This window comes from Lucilia sericata, unplaced genomic scaffold (genome assembly GCF_015586225.1).
Source record: "Lucilia sericata isolate MDLA Ls3-8-SP2 unplaced genomic scaffold, ASM1558622v1 Contig000108F_arrow, whole genome shotgun sequence".
NCBI classification, from domain to species: domain Eukaryota; kingdom Metazoa; phylum Arthropoda; class Insecta; order Diptera; family Calliphoridae; genus Lucilia; species Lucilia sericata.
The window spans coordinates 542,717-563,112 of NW_023994140.1; the positions used below are offsets into that span (position 1 = coordinate 542,717).

The 20,396-nt window shown below is 30.7% G+C and overlaps 2 protein-coding genes across 3 annotated transcripts in view; one reads left to right on the plus strand and one right to left on the minus strand.

Moving 5' to 3' along the window:
- LOC119600218 (centrosomal protein of 135 kDa) overlaps positions 1–20,396 on the plus strand; it is a 40,027-nt gene that overhangs the window by 7,101 nt on the left and 12,530 nt on the right. The window lies entirely within an intron of this gene.
- On the minus strand, positions 202–20,237 carry LOC119600220. Of its 2 annotated transcripts, XM_037950314.1 has the most exons (6): positions 20,059–20,237; positions 3,118–3,600; positions 2,892–3,051; positions 1,579–1,756; positions 827–1,502; positions 202–419 (listed from the first exon to the last, which is right to left on the minus strand). In XM_037950314.1, exons 2-6 carry the CDS (start codon positions 3,552–3,554, stop codon positions 395–397), a joined length of 1,476 nt encoding a protein of 491 aa, XP_037806242.1. In that variant the 5' UTR covers positions 3,555–3,600; positions 20,059–20,237; the 3' UTR covers positions 202–394. The 2 variants fall into 2 exon arrangements, with proteins under 2 accessions (XP_037806242.1, XP_037806241.1); XM_037950313.1 differs by having other exon boundaries at positions 212–1,502.

Sequence of the window (20,396 nt, forward strand, 5' to 3'; positions counted from 1 at the left end):
GTTCAGTTCTAGTTCAGTTCTAGTTCAGTTCTAGTTCAGTTCTAGTTCAGTTCTAGTTCAGTTCTAGTTCAGTTAGTTCTAGTTCAGTTCTAGTTCAGTTCTAGTTCAGTTCTAGTTCAGTTCTAGTTCAGTTCTAGTCAGTTCTAGTTCTAGTTCAGTTCTATTGTTCCCTTTTTTTAAATAAAGATAATTGCTGTTATTAAATTATTCGAATATTTATAATTTATTTCATTTCAATTTCGTATAATTTGTTTTTCTCTATGATAATGGCACAAACTTAAATTTAGCTTTTCAAAAATCTTATAACAATTTAAAAAACTTAAATACTAAACTTAAAAAATACTTAAAATAAAAATTTAGTTTTTGCATTTTTTGCGCATTGAGTCGGGAGGTTTTAACCAAATATTTCTAAAAACCATCTAAAAATCAAAATAAAATTAAGATTAAATAATAATATAGATTTAAAATGAATATAAACAGAAACATGCTTAGACATGAGAAACTTTTACAGGGAATGTGTAAAAACCACCACATACCTTTAAGTCTAATGGGGTTTAAACCTGTATTTGAAAGAAATAAAAGATTTTGGAAGAATATACAAAATGTAGAGACAACATGCAAGGTTTAAGAAGGAAATTTTAGTATACAAAAAGTTTTAGAATCAAACATGCAGTCTTGTTTTCTAAATCCCTGGAAATTTAAATTATTTACAGCTAGAGGTGTACAATTAGTAAGAAATTTATCTTAGAATTGAAAATTAGTCATGGTAAAGCTGGTAGAGAATTTGGAATTTTGTCGTTGACTTAGAGAATGTTGCGTCAAATACCTGGCTAAACCCACAGTGGGTGCATTACACTGTTGCACTCCCGCCGTTGTCATATTAGCTGCTCTCTCTGCGGGTGTATAACCGGGACGGCAAACACATTTAGCTTTAGTTTGTATTGATCTAGCTGTATCCAGAGTTAAAGATTTAATAGGTTCCAACCATTGACCCGGTCCGCAGGGCCCTCTACTATATAATTTATAACAATTACCCTCTAACTCTACCATTCCCGGGGTGGATTCACAAGTATTTGTAGTAGATTCTTCGGGGGTAGAGCACTGTTGATCTAGATTCTTAATAACCCCAGCACAGCCACACATACCATTATAGGAAATACCATCTACCGAGGGACGGGCGGTAAAATCGAATACCACCACCTGATAGAGATCACAGGGTCCTTGTGAACCTATGCGATAACATTGCTTCTGATCGGGAAAATATAAACGATTTTTACCACAGAAATTTCGTATACAAGTAGTAGAATTCAAAAGAAATTCGTCGGGACCACAGGGTCCTCGAGTATAAAGACGATAACATAAACCATCGGACCAGGGTACATAACCATCTTTACACTGGCATTTGGCTCGTGTAAATATAAGGCCATAGGCTTCGTTATCATTGGAACTAGTGTTTTCGGGCACTATGAACACATGACCCGGTGGACAAGGACCAGGAGAATCTAAAAGCAAAGATTTTAAAAGAAGAATTAATTCTTTTTACCTTTAAGTGGATTTAAAGGATTTTTTATTTTGTACTTAATTCATAACACATTTGCTGCTCTTCGTGATAGTGAGGCAGGAAACGATGACAATCACAACGTCCTCCCGGTAAAAATAGATGTCCCGGTGTGGAGCAAGGTCCTTTGGTATAATGTTCATGGCAGGTTTCTTCTAAATCATAAAAATAAGGACTTAAGGCTCCAGAATTTTGACACTAAAAAGAGATAGAATTGGATTGGAACAGAATTTAAAGAAAAATAGAACTAGAATAGAACTAGAACAAAACTACAACAGAACTACAACAGAACTAGAACAGAACTAGAACAAGAACAGAACTAGAACAGAACTGGAACAGAACTAGAACAGAACTAGAACAGAACAGAACTAGAACAGAACTAGAACAGAACTAGAACAGAACTAGAACAGAACTAGAACAGAACTAGAACAGAACTAGAACAGAACTAGAACAGAACTAGAACTAGAACAGAACTAGAACAGAACTAGAACAGAACTAGAACAGAACTAGAACAGAACTAGAACAGAACTAGAACAGAACTAGAACAGAACTAGAACTAGAACAGAACTAGAACAGAACTAGAACAGAACTAGAACAGAACTAGAACAGAATCTAGAACAGAACTAGAACAGAACTAGAACAGAACTAGAACAGAACTAGAACAGAACTAGAACAGAACTAGAACAGAACTAGAACAGAACTAGAACAGAACTAGAACAGAACTAGAACAGAACTAGAACAGAACTAGAACAGAACTAGAACAGAACTAGAACAGAACTAGAACAGAACTAGAACAGAACTAGAACAGAACTAGAACAGAACTAGAACAGAACTAGAACAGAACTAGAACAGAACTAGAACAGAACTAGAACAGAACTAGAACAGAACTAGAACAGAACTAGAACAGAACTAGAACAGAACTAGAACAGAACTAGAACAGAACTAGAACAGAACTAGAACAGAACTAGAACAGAACTAGAACAGAACTAGAACAGAACTAGAACAGAACTAGAACAGAACTAGAACAGAACTAGAACAGAACTAGAACAGAACTAGAACAGAACTAGAACAGAACTAGAACAGAACTAGAACAGAACTAGAACAGAACTAGAACAGAACTAGAACAGAACTAGAACAGAACTAGAACAGAACTAGAACAGAACTAGAACAGAACTAGAACAGAACTAGAACAGAACTAGAACAGAACTAGAACAGAACTAGAACAGAACTAGAACAGAACTAGAACAGAACTAGAACTAGAACAGAACTAAAACAGAACTAGAACAGATCTTGACCAGAACTAGAACAGATTTAGATCATCTTTTTTACCCACCTGACATTCAGCCAAACCTTCTTCATTTAATACTACTAGCTTTCCTTTGGTACAGGGTCCTTTGGTTAATTTCGTATAACATTTGCCATCCTTTGGCCAAAACACCATATCATCCGGACAAGATCTCGGTGTTTTGCAAACACCCCAACGATTCGTGGTTCTTAAATATATATAGTAAAGAACAAATTATTGCAAACATTAACATTTTATTATTGTAACATCCTACCTCTTAATCCCCAATTGTGTCTCTGCTATCGGACTGAAATACTGACCCTTATTGCAAGGTCCTCTCTCGAATATTTTATAACATTTATTATTTTTTGCACTTAACACAGTGCCTGGAGGACATCGACACTCAGCTAGGGGAGCATTAGACATAGATTTCTTCTTACTAGAACCTATAGAGGCTGTGGGTCCTAATTCCATTGTTTCGGGGCAGGGATAACCAATGGTGAATATTTTAAAACATTTCTTTAAAGGAGGCCAATATAACAATTGCCAACCGCCGGGCATGGCGGCACAAGGATTCTTTTCCGGATCACTCCAGGGCGGTGGTATAATAGCGGCATCGGCCTGTTGTGCTAGTAATAGAGTAAGAAAGGTTACCAAACTTAGGCCGGCATGTAAAGCTGACCAGTAGATTAAGAGTTTTCGTCGTTTCATGTCGGAGATTTGTGTGTGTGTGTGTTGGTTGAAGGAAGAGGGGGAGCTGAAAAGAAAGTAGATTAAAGGAAAATTTAAATTTTTATTTCTCTATTCCAAATTGATGTAAAATAGACATAGAGCATAACTAGAACAGAAGTAGAACAGAACTAGAACAGAACTCGAACAGAACTAGAACAGAAGTAGAACAGAAGTAGAACAGAACTAGAACAGAACTCGAACAGAACTCGAACAGAACTAGAACAGATCAAGAACAGAATTAGAACAGAATTAGAACAGAACGAGAACAGAACTAGAACAGAACTAGAACAGAACTAGAACAGAACTAGAACAGAACTAGAACAGATCTAGAACAGAACTAGAACAGAACTAGAACAGAACTAGAACAGAACTAGAACAGAACTAGAACAGAACTAGAACAGAACTAGAACAGAACTAGAACAGAACTAGAACAGAACTAGAACAGAACTAGAACAGAACTAGAACAGAATTAGAACAGAACTATTCTAGACTAGACTGATCTATAATCTGTACAATAGACTGATCTATAGTCTGTACTATAGACTGATCTATAATCTGTACAATAGACTGATCTATAGTCTGTACTATAGACGGATCTATAGTCTGTACTATAGACTAATCTATAGTCTGATCTATAGACTGATCTATAGTCTGATCTATAGACTGATCTATAGTCTGATCTATAGACTGATCTATAGTCTGATCTAGACTGAACTAGAACAGAACTAGAACAGAACTAGAACAGAACTAGAACAGAACTAGAACAGAACTAGAACAGAACTAGAACAGAACTAGAACAGAACTAGAACAGAACTAGAACAGAACTAGAACAGAACTAGAACAGAACTAGAACAGAACTAGAACAGAACTAGAACAGAACTAGAACAGAACTAGAACAGAACAGAACTAGAACAGAACTAGAACAGAACTCGAACAGAACTAGAACAGAACTAGAACAGAATTAGAACAGAATTAGAACAGAATTAGAACAGAACTAGAACAGAACTAGAACATAACTAGAACAGAACTAGAACAGAACTAGAACAGAACTAGAACAGAACTAGAACAGAACTAGAACAGAACTAGAACAGAACTAGAACAGAACTAGAACAGAACTAGAACAGAACTAGAACAGAACTAGAACAGAACTAGAACAGAACTAGAACAGAACTAGAACAGAACTAGAACAGAACTAGAACAGAACTAGAACAGAACTAGAACAGAACTAGAACAGAACTAGAACAGAACTAGAACAGAACACAACTAGAACAGAACTAGAACAGAACTAGAACAGAACTAGAACAGAACTAGAACAGAACTAGAACAGAACTAGAACAGAATTAGAACAGAACTATACTAGACTAGACTGATCTATAATCTGTTCAATAGACTGATCTATAGTCTGTACTATAGACGGATCTATAGTCTGTACTATAGACTGATCTATAGTCTGATCTATAGACTGATCTATAGTCTGATCTATAGTCTGTACTATAGACGGATCTATAGTCTGTACTATAGACTGATCTATAGACTGATCTATAGTCTGATTTATAGACTGATCTATAGTCTGTACTATAGACTGATCTATAGTCTGTACTATAGACTGATCTATAATCTGTACACTAGACTGATCTATAATCTGTACAATAGACTGATCTATAGTCTGTACTATAGGCTGATCTATAATCTGTACAATAGACTGATCTATAGTCTGTACTATAGACGGATCAATAGTCTGTACTATAGACTGATCTATTCTATAGACTATAGACTGTACTATAGACTGATCTATAATATAGACTATGGACTGATCTATATTCGATTCAAAATACTAATCTATAGATTGATCTATAGTCCCGACTATAAATTAATCTGTAGTCTAGGCTATAGACTGATCTATAACCTAGACTATAACTGTATGTATAGTCTAGACTCTAGACTATAAACTCTACTATTATCTAGAGTCTAATCATTCGCCTGCCGCTCCCATTATGTTTCTACGTTTCGTTATTCCACAAATGTTAACATAACCACCAGTAGCAACAATTATTCAATTTATTGTTTTAATAAATAATTGAAAAAAATAGTAACCAACATAACATATTTGGCATTATTAACACACTGAAACATAAATTTTGAAGAAAAGAAAAAACAAAAAGTGAGAAAAAATTAAACAAATAAATGGCAGCGAAAAAAAAATGAAACATGTTAATAGACCAACAACTTTTTCTGAAGATTTTGTTAGTGTTATTTTGTAGCTTAGACTGTCACTCGAAAAGACAACAAACAGGCTGGAATGAAATGTAAACATTCGGTATGGTTAGAAAGCAGTGGTGGGCATAAAGAGGGTACGAAGAATTAGAGAAGAAAATCAGGCATGGAAATGTTAAATTTAAAATAATGAAAGTATTTTTATATTTCGTGTAGGTTCGTTTTGTGTTTTAGTATAAATTCGTTTACTTTCGGCCCCTTTTGTGTTAGTAAACCCACCACTGATTTTTGAGTGTAACCATATACATACTATTATTTTGAGGTTTTATTTTTCATGAAAAGAAAAACATTTCAAAATCTTATAATTTGTTTGGCGCTTTAACACTGTGATTGAAGCCTACCTGCCACTATTCATACCACTAAGAGTTTGTATTATAGATTGTTTACGTTACGCTCGTCTGTCTGTTAAATGTTGCATGATGTCTCTTTAAGCATGTTTTTCTTAAAATTTCAAGCTTCTTTTTTAGCTTGAACTAAAGAAACTCTATTTAGTTTTCGTATTTATTTATTATTATTTGCCATTAAATGTTGTTTTTTTCAATTTGGTGGCATGCCGCACCACTCGGTTGCTTAGCAGCCGCTTTAATATTGTCTATATCAACACATTATATAAGACACATAACTCTTTAAATAAATTAGTTTCTTTTCTTTAAATAAAATTTCTTCCGCTTATGGTTTTTTTTGTAAACAAAACAATAGACAATTTGTTAAATTATTGAAGAAAATTTTTTAAAAAATTATTCTTAATTTCTGTTAAATTGTGTAAATCAAAACAAGGTCAATTAAACTAGTAACAAAACTTAAACTTAAATTCAACTATTTCTAAATAATATTACATTATTTTTCTTAAACTTCCACTTCTTTGGCAAGATAAAAAGAATAGTTTATATACATAAAGGTGTTTTTTTAATATATTATTAAATAAAACATCTTAAAACCAAAGTTTGGCAATTTAATTACAATTTAATGTCTAACAGACAGACCGTTAAATTAAAAAAAAAATAATAACACTAAAGTTTGACCTTTAGATTAAAAATCATTTTTTCAGTAATTTGTTTTTAAAATGTACGTTTGATGTTAACTGCTTAATTATAGTTTAATGGTCAGTTTGGGTATTAAAAACATTTGTTGTTTGAATGAAAATACATATACAAATGTTTATAAACATCTAAAGGTTTATAAACAGAAGTATACACAGCAGTGATGCCAACTGTAAAGCAGCTAAGCTTGTCAATATCTGAAAAATGCTAAAATAGTTCAGTTATAGTTTAGTTCTAGTTCAGTTCTTGTTCAAGTCCTAGTTGAAGTTCAGTTCTAGTTCTAGTTCAGTTCTAGTTCAGTTCTAATTCAGTTCTAGTTCAGTTCTAGTTCAGTTCTAGTTCAGTTCTAGTTCAGTTCTAGTTCAGTTCTAGTTCAGTTCTAGTTCAGTTCTAGTTCAGTTCTAGTTCAATTCTAGTTCAGTTCTAGTTCAGTTCTAGTTCAGTTCTTGTTCAGTTCTAGTTCAGTTCTAGTTCAGTTCTAGTTCAGTTCTAGTTCAGTTCTAGTTCAGTTCTAGTTCAGTTCTAGTTCAGTTCTAGTTCAGTTCTAGTTCAGTTCTAGTTCAGTTCTAGTTCAGTTCTAGTTCAGTTCTAGTTCAGTTCTAGTTCAGTTCTAGTTCAGTTCTACTTCAATTCTAGTTCAGTTCTATTTCTAGTTCAGTTCTAGTTCATTTCTAGTTCAGTTCTAGTTCAGTTCTAGTTCAGTTCTAGTTCAGTTCTAGTTCAGTTCTAGTTCAGTTCTAGTTCAGTTCTAGTTCAGTTCTAGTTCAGTTCTAGTTCAGTTCTAGTTCAGTTCTAGTTCAATTCTAGTTCAGTTCTAGTTCAGTTCTAGTTCAGTTCTAGTTCAGTTCTAGTTCAGTTCTAGTTCAGTTCTAGTTCAGTTCTAGTTCAGTTCTAGTTCAGTTCTAGTTCAGTTCTAGTTCTAGTTCAGTTCTAGTTCAGTTCTAGTTCAGTTCTAGTTCAGTTCTAGTTCAGTTCTAGTTCAGTTCTAGTTCAGTTCTAGTTCAGTTCTAGTTCAGTTCTAGTTCAGTTCTAGTTCAGTTCTAGTTCAGTTCTAGTTCAGTTCTAGTTCAGTTCTAGTTCAGTTCTAGTTCAGTTCTAGTTCAGTTCTAGTTCAGTTCTAGTTCAGTTCTAGTTCAGTTCTAGTTCAGTTCTAGTTCAGTTCTAGTTCACTTCTAGTTCACTTCTAGTTCACTTCTAGTTCACTTCTAGTTCAGCTTCTAGTTTCAGTTCTAGTTCAGTTCTAGTTCAGTTCTAGTTCAGTTCTAGTTCAGTTCTAGTTCAGTTCTAGTTCAGTTCTAGTTCAGTTCTAGTTCAGTTCTAGTTCAGTTCTAGTTCAGTTCTAGTTCAGTTCTAGTTCAGTTCTAGTTCAGTTCTAGTTCAGTTCTAGTTCAGTTCTAGTTCAGTTCTAGTTCAGTTCTAGTTCAGTTCTAGTTCAGTTCTAGTTCAGTTCTAGTTCAGTTCTAGTTCTAGTTCAGTTCTAGTTCAGTTCTAGTTCAGTTCTAGTTCAGTTCTAGTTCAGTTCTAGTTCAGTTCTAGTTCAGTTCTAGTTCAGTTCTAGTTCAGTTCTAGTTCAGTTCTAGTTCAGTTCTAGTTCAGTTCTAGTTCAGTTCTAGTTCAGTTCTAGTTCAGTTCTAGTTCAGTTCTAGTTCAGTTCTAGTTCAGTTCTAGTTCAGTTCTAGTTCAGTTCTAGTTCAGTTCTAGTTCAGTTCTAGTTCAGTTCTAGTTCAGTTCTAATTCAGTTCTAGTTCAGTTCTAGTTCAGTTCTAGTTCTGTTCTAGTTCTGTTCTAGTTCTGTTCTGTTCTAGTTCTGTTCTAGTTCTGTTCTAGTTCAGTTCTAGTTCTGTTCTAGTTCTGTTCTAGTTCTGTTCTAGTTCTGTTCTAGTTCTGTTCTAGTTCTGTTTTAGTTTTGTTCTAGTTCTGTCTTTATAGTAGCCAAGATTATATATTGATCTATAGTCAAAAATATAGATTGATCTATAGTCAAGAATATAGATCAATCGATAGTCTGGACTACAGATCAATCTAAAGTCTGGACTATAGATCAGTTTATAGTCTGGACTATAGATCAGTCTATAGTCTGGACTATAGATCAGTCTATAGTCTGGACTATAGATCAGTTTATAGTCAGGACTATAGATCACTCTATAGTCTGGACTATAGATCAGTCAATAGTATGGACTATAGAATAGTCCGGACTATAGATCAGTCTATAGTCTGGACTATAGATCAGTTTATAGTATGGTCTATATATCAGTCTATAGTCTGGACTATTGATCAGTTTATATTCCGGACTATAGATCAGTTTATAGTCCGGACTATAGATCAGTCTATAGTTTGGACTACAGATCAGTTTATATTCAGGACTATAGATCAGTCTGGTTGTATATCAATCTATAGTTTGTACTATAGATCAATCGATAGTCTGGACTACAGATCAATCTATAGTCTAGGCTAGAGATCAGTCAATAGTCTAATCTATAGATCAGATTTGAATAATTCGTTTGTCGTTGCTGTTGTGTTTATATCTCGATCATTTATAAGTTTTTTAACTCTGGTTTTAACCTTTAAAAAATATTTTAAAATAAATTAGTTTCATTTCAAATTATAAGGTTTTATTTGTTTTTTAATTTTGTTCACTTTTTTTCTTATTCATATTTATGTGTTCAACTTCTTTTTGGCGCCAATTTATTTATAAACATATCCATTGATTTCCTATACAAAACTGGCTCAAGATAAAAAAATTGTTACGCTTTAATTGATTGGATGTAATAAAAAAAATTAAAAATAAATTAAACTATTTCATGACCAATTTCATTTTAACTTGGCATTATTTCATTAAACCAATAAAAAGAAATGACATAATTTCTTTAAATGGTTTAAATTTTATAAGTAACCGAACTGGTATAACAAATTGGTGTAAAGATATGAATATATAGAAAAAATTTGAATTATAATAAAGATAAAAGAAAATAAGTGAAAGAAATACTTTCTTCACAAAAATTGTGTGAGTTCCTAAGGCCGGAAAAGATTTTTTTTTGGGTTTTTGTATCTATTGCATAAGTTTTATATCAATAGATTTATTCATTTAGATAATATAACGCATTTTCCTTAAAAACCACCTGGACGTATGAGTGTTATTAATTTTGTAAGAAAATTTCTAAAAATTAAATAAAAATATAAATCTTAAATAATTTAAAATTTAAACAAAAATCAAAATTAGACAAGACTTCAAAGAATACAAATAATAATAGACAATTTTATAAAATCACACATAAAAAATATAAAATTTTAAAATAGTAACAACTTAATAGAAAATTTTTTTTTTTCTATTTTTGGTTAATTAAACATTTTAGTGTTTATAACTTTTTGAATAATATTTTCAGATGCCTTATAGTATTTTCTCTAATTTAACCAATTTTTATTCGAATCGCCTTTATAGTTAAAAAATTATAGAAAACTTTTGTTAGAAGCCACCATAATACTCATACGCCTGAGTATTATTAATTTTGTATAGAAATTTTAAAAAATTAAATAAAAATATAAATAATTAATAATTTAATTTTTAAACAAAAATCAAAATTAGACAAGACTTTAAATTAAAAGAATCCTATCAAATAAATTTAATTAGTAAAGTAACAAAAGCGGAAAAATCACTTAAAACTAGGAAACTGTATAAAACACAAATTTTATAAGAATTGTTTAAACGATTTATCTTTCAATAAAATCTATATAATTTTTGTAAATTATTTCCAAATTTTTCTCACGTTGTTTAAAACCTGTTAAAATTTATCTTTGTTTTAACGTTCGATTTCAAACTTTTGAATAAACCATAATTTGTGTATTATTTATTCAAACTTATTTGAATTAGTTTTATTGATTAAACGTTTCTTATTTTTAACACAATATCTTCAAATTAGCATACAATTTAAAATATGTTATTGTTATTTTTTAAAAATTTAAACAATTAATGTTGTAAACAAAAGTTTTTTGTTTGAAGTTTGATTTGCTCTTGATTTAATTTGGTGGAATTTTTAGTTTGTTTGACAGTTTTTTTGAAACTTTTTAGCATAAATGATCAACTAAACTATTATAGGTATGGAAAAAGTGCATTGTCATATGACAACGATCAATGATCATTGATTGCAGAAAAATTTGGTCTACTCTGTTATTGAAAATAAACATGGTTTGATCAATGATTATTGATTGCAGAAAAATTTGGTCTACTCAACGATCTAAACTAGAAATTAACTACAACAGAACTAGAACAGAACTAGAACAGAACTAGAACAGACCTAGAACAGAACTAGAACAGAACTAGAACAGAACTAGAACAGAACTAGAACAGAACTAGAACAGAACTAGAACAGAACTAGAACAGAACTAGAACAGAACTAGAACAGAACTAGAACAGAACTAGAACAGAACTAGAACAGAACTAGAACAGAACTAGAACAGGACTAGAACAGAACTAGAACAGTACTAGAACAGAACTAGAACAGAACTAGAACAGAACTAGAACAGAACTAGAACAGAACTAGAACAGAACTAGAACAGAACTAGAACAGAACTAGAATAGAACTAGAACAGAACTAGAACAGAACAAGAACAGAACTAGAACAGAACTAGAACAGAACTAGAACAGAACTAGAACAGAACTAGAACATAACTAGAACATAACTAGAACAGAACTAGAACAGAACTAGAACAGAACTAGAACAGAACTAGAACAGAACTAGAACAGAACTAGAACAGAACTAGAACAGAACTAGAACAGAACTAGAACAGAACTAGAACAGAACTAGAATAGAACTAGAACAGAACTAGAACAGAACTAGAACAGAACTAGAACAGAACTAGAACAGAACTAGAACAGAACTAGAACAGAACTTGAACAGAACTAGAACAGAACTAGAACAGAACTAGAACAGAACTAGAACAAAACAGAACAAAACAGAACAGAACAACACAGAACAGAACAGAACTAGAACAGAACAGAACAGAACAGAACAGAACAGAACAGAACAGAACAGAACAGAACTAGAACAGAACAGAACAGAACAGAACAGAACTAGAACAGAACTAGAACAGAACTAGAACAGAACTAGAACAGAACTAGAACAGAACTAGAACAGAACTAGAACAGAACTAGAACAGAACTAGAACAGAACTAGAACAGACCTAGAACAGAACTAGAACAGAACTAGAACAGAACTAGAACAGAACAGAACTAGAACAGAACTAGAACAGAACTAGAACAGAACTAGAACAGAACTAGAACAGAACTAGAACAGAACTAGAACAGAACTAGAACAGAACTAGAACAGAACTAGAACAGAACTAGAACAGAACTAGAACAGAACTAGAACAGAACTAGAACAGAACTAGAACAGAACTAGAACAGAACTAGAACAGAACTAGAACAGAACTAGAACAGAACTAGAACAGAACTAGAACAGAACTAGAACAGAACTAGAACATAACTAGAACTAGAACAGAACTAGAACAGAACTAGAACAGAAGAGAACTAGAACACGGTTTATACTAAAATTGATCGTTAAACTTTGATTCAGTGATCTATGAATAAAGCTAAAATTTATCGATTACAGCTGTTATGCGTCTGATGTAGATCTATCATCAGACGTATAACAGACGTATGAAGTTAAAATTAATACTTTAAATTAAATGCAAATAAATTTTAATTATTTAATTACTTTATTTATATGATAATTATATTTATTTACTAAATATATTTGTATAGCTAAAATTATGTTATTTCTTTTAACAATTTACAAAAAAAAAACTGACTATATTATTGAAAAGAAAATTATATTTAGCCCCGAGATTTAATTACTAAACAACATGATTAATGATAAGTATTTTTTGTCCACTTTTGTTACGGATTTATAGCAATGTAAAACCGAAGTAATAGTTACAAAAAAAGGTGTGAATTTAGACACGTAAATGAACTTAACAAAAGAGAGCATTTCCGATATATGTGGGGTAAATAATAAAATTTCATCATGTACATACTATTTTGGAGGATTTCATTGAATTTTTTTTAAACAAAAAAATAAAAATCAAAATTAAATTAGTACACAAAACATAAATACGACCTCAATGATAGTAATGATGATGATGATGACGTTTTTTTTTTCTTTTGGTTTGTAAAATACAAACAAAGCGTATTAAAAATATATGAAAAAAATTGGCAACTTTATAAACCAAAATAAATATTAAAACAAGTTTACATTTTCGGTTAGTTATAATTTATTAACATAAAATAACAATAACTACAAACATTATCATGAAATAATATGATCAATATGATCGTCATTATATTTGAATTTGTTTCAGTTTATATATAAACAATATTTTAGTGTAGTTAATAATATTGTATTTTACTCTCTTTTTTTTAGAGAGACATATTTTAAACTTGTTATAATTGTTTTTTTTTTTTGTTCAAGTGTCATTAAATTTGCACTGAACTGTGCGCAATTTTATTTAAAGGGCTAACTCGTATATTACCACCATCATATTGTGCTCACTGACTTACAACGTCAGTGGTATTTTGATCATGGAAGTTAACCATGACCTAATTTATTTTAGTTTAAAAATCGTAAACAAAAAAGAAATGATCAGTTCTCTTGTTTGTTTTTTCAATCACGTGCTTAAAGATCATGTAAGGGAAGAGATTAGCACAATTGTCACATTTTACATCAATATCAGCCGTATTTTGCTCATATCGAAGATCATTGATCACACCAATTTTAGGTCCAATCAAATTTTCAATCAAATAGCTTGCAATAGTACAAATTTTAGCTTCAAGCGAAAATCTTTGATCAAACCAATCTCGATCACTATCTTTGATCGGATTAATTTAAATTCACATTAAAGTTCACTGTTTAGCTAAATGTTTGCTTCGAAACAATTTAGTTTCAATCGTAGATCTCTAAACTTTAATCACATCAAATTTATCTTCGATCGCATATTCAAGTTTAGCTACGATCACATACTGATCACAATACATTTAGATTCAATCGAAAAGCTTTAATTAGAACAATTTTAGCTTCAATCAGCTTTAAGTGAAGTTCTTTGATCATACTAGTTTTAGTCTTGATCGCTTTCACTGATTGAACCAATTTGGTTTTTATCGTAGATCGTTGATCGCAATAAATTTAGCATCAATCGAAGATCGTTGATAACAACAGCTTTAATCCATGATTTTAGATCAGATTAATTTTAGTTTCAAGCAAAGCAGTTTTTAACTCGATCGCCTCAATCGAAGATCGTTGATAACAACACATTTAGCTTCAATAGATGATCTCTAATCACAACTCGATGGCTTCAATCGAAGATCTTTAAACAGAACAATTGTATATTCAATTGTAGATCTTGTAGAAGATCTCTGATCATGACCAGTTTTGCCTTAATCGAAGATCTCTGATCACGACCAGTTTTGACATCAATATCAAATCTTTGATCAAATCAATTTGAACTTCAATCGAAGATCTTTGATCACGATCAGTTTTGACTCCGATATCAGATCATTGATCATACGAAATTTAGCTTCCATCGTAGAAATTGTATCACACCAAATTTATCTTCAATCGCAGATATTTGATTATTAGCTCCGGTTACAAGTTATGGCTTCGAGAGCAGATCTATGATCGCACCAAAGTTAATTTCGATCGCACATCTTTGATAAGACCAATTTTAGTTTTCATTCGAAGATCTCTGATCATGACCAGTTTTGACATCGATATCAAATCTTTAATCAAACCAATTTTAACTTCAATCGAAGATCTCTGATCATGACCAGTTTTGCCTTAATCGAAGATCTCTGATCACGACCAGTTTTGACATCAATATCAAATTTTTGATCAAATCAATTTTAACTTCAATCGAAGATCTCTGATCAGTTTTGACTCCGATATCAGATCATTGATCATACGAAATTTAGCTTCCATCGTAGAAATTGTATCACCCCAAATTTATCTTCAATCGAAGATATTTGATTATTAGCTCCGGTTACAAGTTATGGCTTCGAGAGCAGATCTATGATCGCACCAAAGTTAATTTCGATCGCAGATCTTTGATAAGACCAATTTTTGTTTTCATTCGAAGATCTCTGATCACGACCAGTTTTGACATCGATATGAAATCTTTAATCAAACCAATTTTAACTTCAATCGAAAATCTCTGATCATGACCAGTTTTGACTCCGATATCAGATCATTGATCCTCCGAAATTTAGCTTCCATCGAAGATCTTTGATCACACACCAATTTATCTTCAATCGCAGATATTTGATTATATAACATTTTACTTCAAATTGAAGATCACTGATCAATTTTAGCTCCGGTTACAAGTTATGGATTCGAGATCTATGATCGCACCATTGTTAATTTCGATCGCAGATCTTTGATCATGACCAGTTTTGACATCGATATCAAATCTTTGATCGAATCTATTTTAACTTTAATCGAAGATCTCTTATCATGGCCAGTAGCTTCCATCGAAGATCTTTGATCACACCAAATTTTTACAGCAATTTTAGCTTCAACAGAAGATCTTTCACCAGATCAACTTTATCTTCAAATTGAAGATCACTGATCAATTTTAGCTCCAATTACAAGTTATGGCTTCGAGAGTAGATCTATGATGGCACCAAATTTAATTTCATTCGAGATCTTTGATCAGTCCAATTTTAGTTTTCATTGAAGATCATTGATCATTCCAATTAGAGCTTCAAAGTTCTGTGTTCAAAGAACAAAAGCTTTAAAAAGAAAACAAATTACTTTATCCAGCTGATATAATACATAATGTTCCTCAAACTTTAACTTAAATAATAATGACTATAATTTATTAAACGTTGAAAAAAACAACAATACATAATAAAAAAACGCCATAATTAAAACAGTGATGATAATGACAATGATGCGCTGATGACCACAAGAGGGAAGATTTTTGTTTTTATTTTATTTAGTTGAGAGAAGAAAACAAACACAAAACACGTTAAAAGTCAAGGCCATTAACACCATGAGGTCTGTCTGTCTGTCTTTCTTTCTTTTTTTGGTATAATATTATAAAAACAAATATAAGTTTTGAAAAAAAAGTAAAAATAACAACAAAAAAGTTTAAAAAAGAAGAAGCTATATAGAAAAAGTAAAGTAAATAAAAATAAAGCAAAAGAAATAGTTAAATAAAAAACATTTATAGAAATTCTTAAAAAAATAGGAGAAAAATTATACAAGTTTTGAAATAAAAGTGAATTGGCTTGTCAGATTAGTTTATCCAATATAAGGTCTTATAAAAGTAGCTCCAATTAATCATTTTTATAATTTCCTTTTTTAGAATTATAATTATTAAAATTTAAATAATTTTATACAAAAAACCTGCTTTTGTTTTTTCTTTATTTTTAATTATTATTATTATTGCCAAACACCGTTACAAATTACTAAAGAATTATGCAAATTTAATAAGATTTTACGTCATTTGAATTTATTAAACAAAAAACAAGAATTCTTCTTTGTCCACTCACTAATTATTTAAAAAAAAAATAAAGTTTTAAATAAAATTTTTAACAAGATTTCTGTAAAGAAAATGTCAATAAAGATCTGTGCTTAAAGCTTAAATTTATGTATTAAAACTAAAACAAAAATTGGTATACAACTAAAGCTAAAATATGATCATTGATCGAAGCTAAAATTTGACTCTTTAAAGATCTGCGATCGAGCTAAAATTTAACAATTTAAAGATCTGCGATCGAGGCTAAAATTGAGCTATAAAGATCTGTGATCGCGGCTAAAATTGTACAATTTAAAGATCTGCGATCATGAATAAAATTGAGCCATTTAAAGATCTGCGATCGCGGCTAAAAATACACAATTTAAAGATCTGCGATCGAGGCTAAAATTGAGTTGTTTAAAGATCTGCGATCGCGGCTTAAAATACACAATTTAAAGATCGGTGATCGAGCATAAAATTGTACAATTTAAAGAAATGTGATCAAAGCTAAAATTGGTCTATTTAAAGATCTGCGATCGAGGCTAAAATTGTACAGTTTAATGATCTGTGATCAAGATAAAAATTGAGCTATTTAAAGATCTGCGATCGCGGTTAAAAATACACAATTTAAAGATCTGGGATCGAGCATAAAAGTGTACAATTTAAAGACCTGCGATCGAGACTGAAATTATACAATTTAAAGAAATGTGATCAAGGCTAAAATTGGTCTATTTAAACATCTGCGATTGAGGCTAAAATTATACAGTTTAATGATCTGTGAACAAGACAAAAATTGAGCTATTTAAAGATCTGCGATCGCTGCTAATAATACACAATTTAAAGATCGGTGATCGAACATAAAATTGTACAATTTAAAGATCTGCGATCGAGACTGGAATTGTACAATTTAAAGATCGGTGATCGAAGCTACATTTGAAGAATTTAAAGATCAGTGATCGATGCTAAAACTGTACCATTTAAGGATATTCTGTTGAAGTTAAAATTAGACTACTTAAAGATCTTTAACTGAATCTTAAATTAAAGAATTTAAAGATATGCGATCGTGACTAAAATTTAACAATTTAAAGAACTGTAATCGAGGCTGAAATTATACAATTAAAAGATATTCTGTTGAAGCAATAGTTAAATATCTTCTAGTGAAGCTAAAATTTAACAATTTAAAGATCAGCGATCGAAGCTAAAATTGAGCTATTTAAAGATCTGTGATCAAGGTTAAAAATGTGCAATTTAAAGATCGGTGATCGATGCTAAAATTGTACAATTTAAAGATCTTCTATTGAAGTTAAAATTGAACTATTTAAGGATATGCGATCAAGGCTAAAATTGGTCAATTTAAAGTTATTCCCTTTAAACCAATATTATACCATTTAATGATCTTCTATTGAAGCCAAATTTTGCTCGATCGTAGCAATTTAAAGATCTATGATCGAAAATAGCACGATTTACAGATCGGTGATCGAGGCAGAAATTGCACACTGTCAAGATCTTCTTTTGAAGCTAAATTTGGTGTGATCCTAAGTTTCGATTGATTTGATCAGAGATCTTCTATTGATGCTGAATTTATATGATGAAATGATTTTCGATAGAAGCTAAAATTCGATTGATCAAAGATCTTCAATTGAAGCTTAAATTGATTCAATCAGAGAAGCTTAATTTATATGATTAAAGATCTTCAATTGAAGAAAAGATTGGTCTGATCAATGATCTTCGATAGAAGCTAATATTGGATTAATCAAAGATCTTTAACTGAAGCTAAAATTGGTGTGATCTGAGATCTAGGGATTGAAGCTAAAAATAACTTCAATTGAAGCTAAATTTGGTGTGATCAAAGAAATTCTATTGAATCTAAAATCGATTTGATTAGAGATCTTCGATTGAAACTAAATTTGGTATGATCAAAGATCTTCAATTGAAGCTTAAATTCTTATTCTCGATAGAAGCTAAAAATGGTTTTTATGAAGGTCTCCGATTACAGCTAAAATTGGTGTGATTTAAGATCTTCAATTGATGTTTAATTTTTTCTGAGCAAAGATCTCTAATTGAAGCTTAAATTGGTTTGATCAGTGATCTTCTCTGAAAGCTAAATTTGATGTGATCTAAGATCTTTGATTGCAGCTAAATTGGTTTGAACAATGATCTTCAACTGCAACTAAAATTGATGTTATCAAAGATCTTTGATTTGATGTGATCAATATGAAAAAATAATCTGATCTAAGATCATTAATATAAGCTAAAATTGCTGTAATAAAATTTCTTCAATTGAAGCTGAAATCAGTATGATCAGAGAACTTTCATTGAGGCTAAATTCGGTATGATCGAAAATCTTCGAAAGATCTTCTTTTAACATTTTTATAGATCTTATCAAAGATCTTCAATTAAACTTCGATCGAGACTAGAATTGGTGTGATTAAGGATTTTCAATGAATTCCAATATTGGCTTGATCAGAGACCATCAGTTGAAGCTAACATTGGGTTGATCGAAGATCTTCTTTTGAAGCTAAAATTTGTCTAATCAAAGATCTTGGATTAATGCTGATTATGGTAACATTTAAAGATCTGTGATCATGACCAGTTTTGGCTTCGATATCAGATCTTTGATTAAACAGAATTTAACATCAATTATATATCTCTTCGATATCAGATCTCTGATCATACAGCAAATTTAGATTCGATCGTAGATCTTTGATTGCATAAAATTTCACTTCGATGGCAGTTCTTCAGTAGAAGAACTGTAATCAGAACAACTTTAGATTGAATTGAAGATCACTGATCTCTTTTAGCTCAGATCTGTTAGTGACCAGGCATCGATAGCAGATCTTTGATCACACCAAATGAATAACATCAACCGAAAATCTAAAGATCTTCACTTTTAAAGATCTTAACTTTTAAAGATCTTGACTTTTAAAGATCTTCACTTTAACCTAAAACAGCTTTGATCAAAATGATCTTCATTTGAAGTTAAATTTAATATGATCAAAGATCTTTGCTTAGAGCTAAATTTGATGTGATCAAAGATCTTCAATTGAAGCTTAATTTGAAGCAATTAAAATCCTTTTATTGAAACTAAAATTTGTCTGATCAGTGATCTTGGATTGCAGCAGAAATTCAAAGTTAAAATTTATATTTTAAAAGATCTTTTATTCAAGCTTATATTCTTGTACTTTTAGATCTTCGATTATATTATAATTTGAATATTTTAGCGATCTTCTATTAAATGTTCAATGTGATCTGAAAAGATCATTAACAATTTTTTTAATTTATTTTGGGAATTCGCTTTTTTATTTGAGATTTAATCAATTAGTTATAAATTAAAAAAAAAAAAAAAACAATTAAACACTTTTTTTGTGGTGGAATTTTAAAACACGTTTTTTTAAAATCTCTAAAAAATCTCCATTAATTTTTTGTTGTTTATTTCATTATTACAACAATTGACAATTAAATTTTATATCTTATTTTAAAACACTTTCTGTTTAAAAGATAAAAAAAACACTTAAATTTTTATATTTTTTAAAAATTTCTAGATTTAAACACTTTTTGTTAAAATTGAAGAATTTTTTATGGATTTTTTACATTAAATTTTATGATTTTAGTTTTATTAAAATGGTTTTATTTTGAAAATTTTTTAAAAGATTTTTTCTTACATTTCTTTTTAATTTTCTTTAAAAATTTATTTTATAATTTTAAAACTTTTTTTATTGACACAAATGTTTTAAATTGATTTTAAACACACAACGTATTTCTTTTTTAAACCGAAATTTTATTTCTCTTAGTGACGAGCGTATCGACTGCGTACACGTTCACGTTTAAATTGTATCTGCTTGTCTTCTACCTGCTGACAACTTTGAGTCGGGTATTAAAAAGACTACAACAAAAAAACACAAACATTTTATTAAACATAAAACAGTAACAACAACAACTACCACCACAACACTTTTAAACCAAAATCATACTCAGCATTTCAGTCGTGTTGTTATTGTAA

Bases quoted from the DNA above. Each gene is read 5' to 3' on its own strand.
- LOC119600220 (XM_037950313.1), bottom strand. From the start codon at position 3,554: ATGAAACGACGAAAACTCTTAATCTACTGGTCAGCTTTACATGCCGGC. The intron at 3,052-3,117 runs GTAGGATGTTAC...TATATATTTAAG, and splicing joins ACACAATTGGGGATTAAGAG to AACCACGAATCGTTGGGGTG. The intron at 1,757-2,891 runs GTGGGTAAAAAA...ATCTCTTTTTAG, and splicing joins AAGGTTTGGCTGAATGTCAG to TGTCAAAATTCTGGAGCCTT.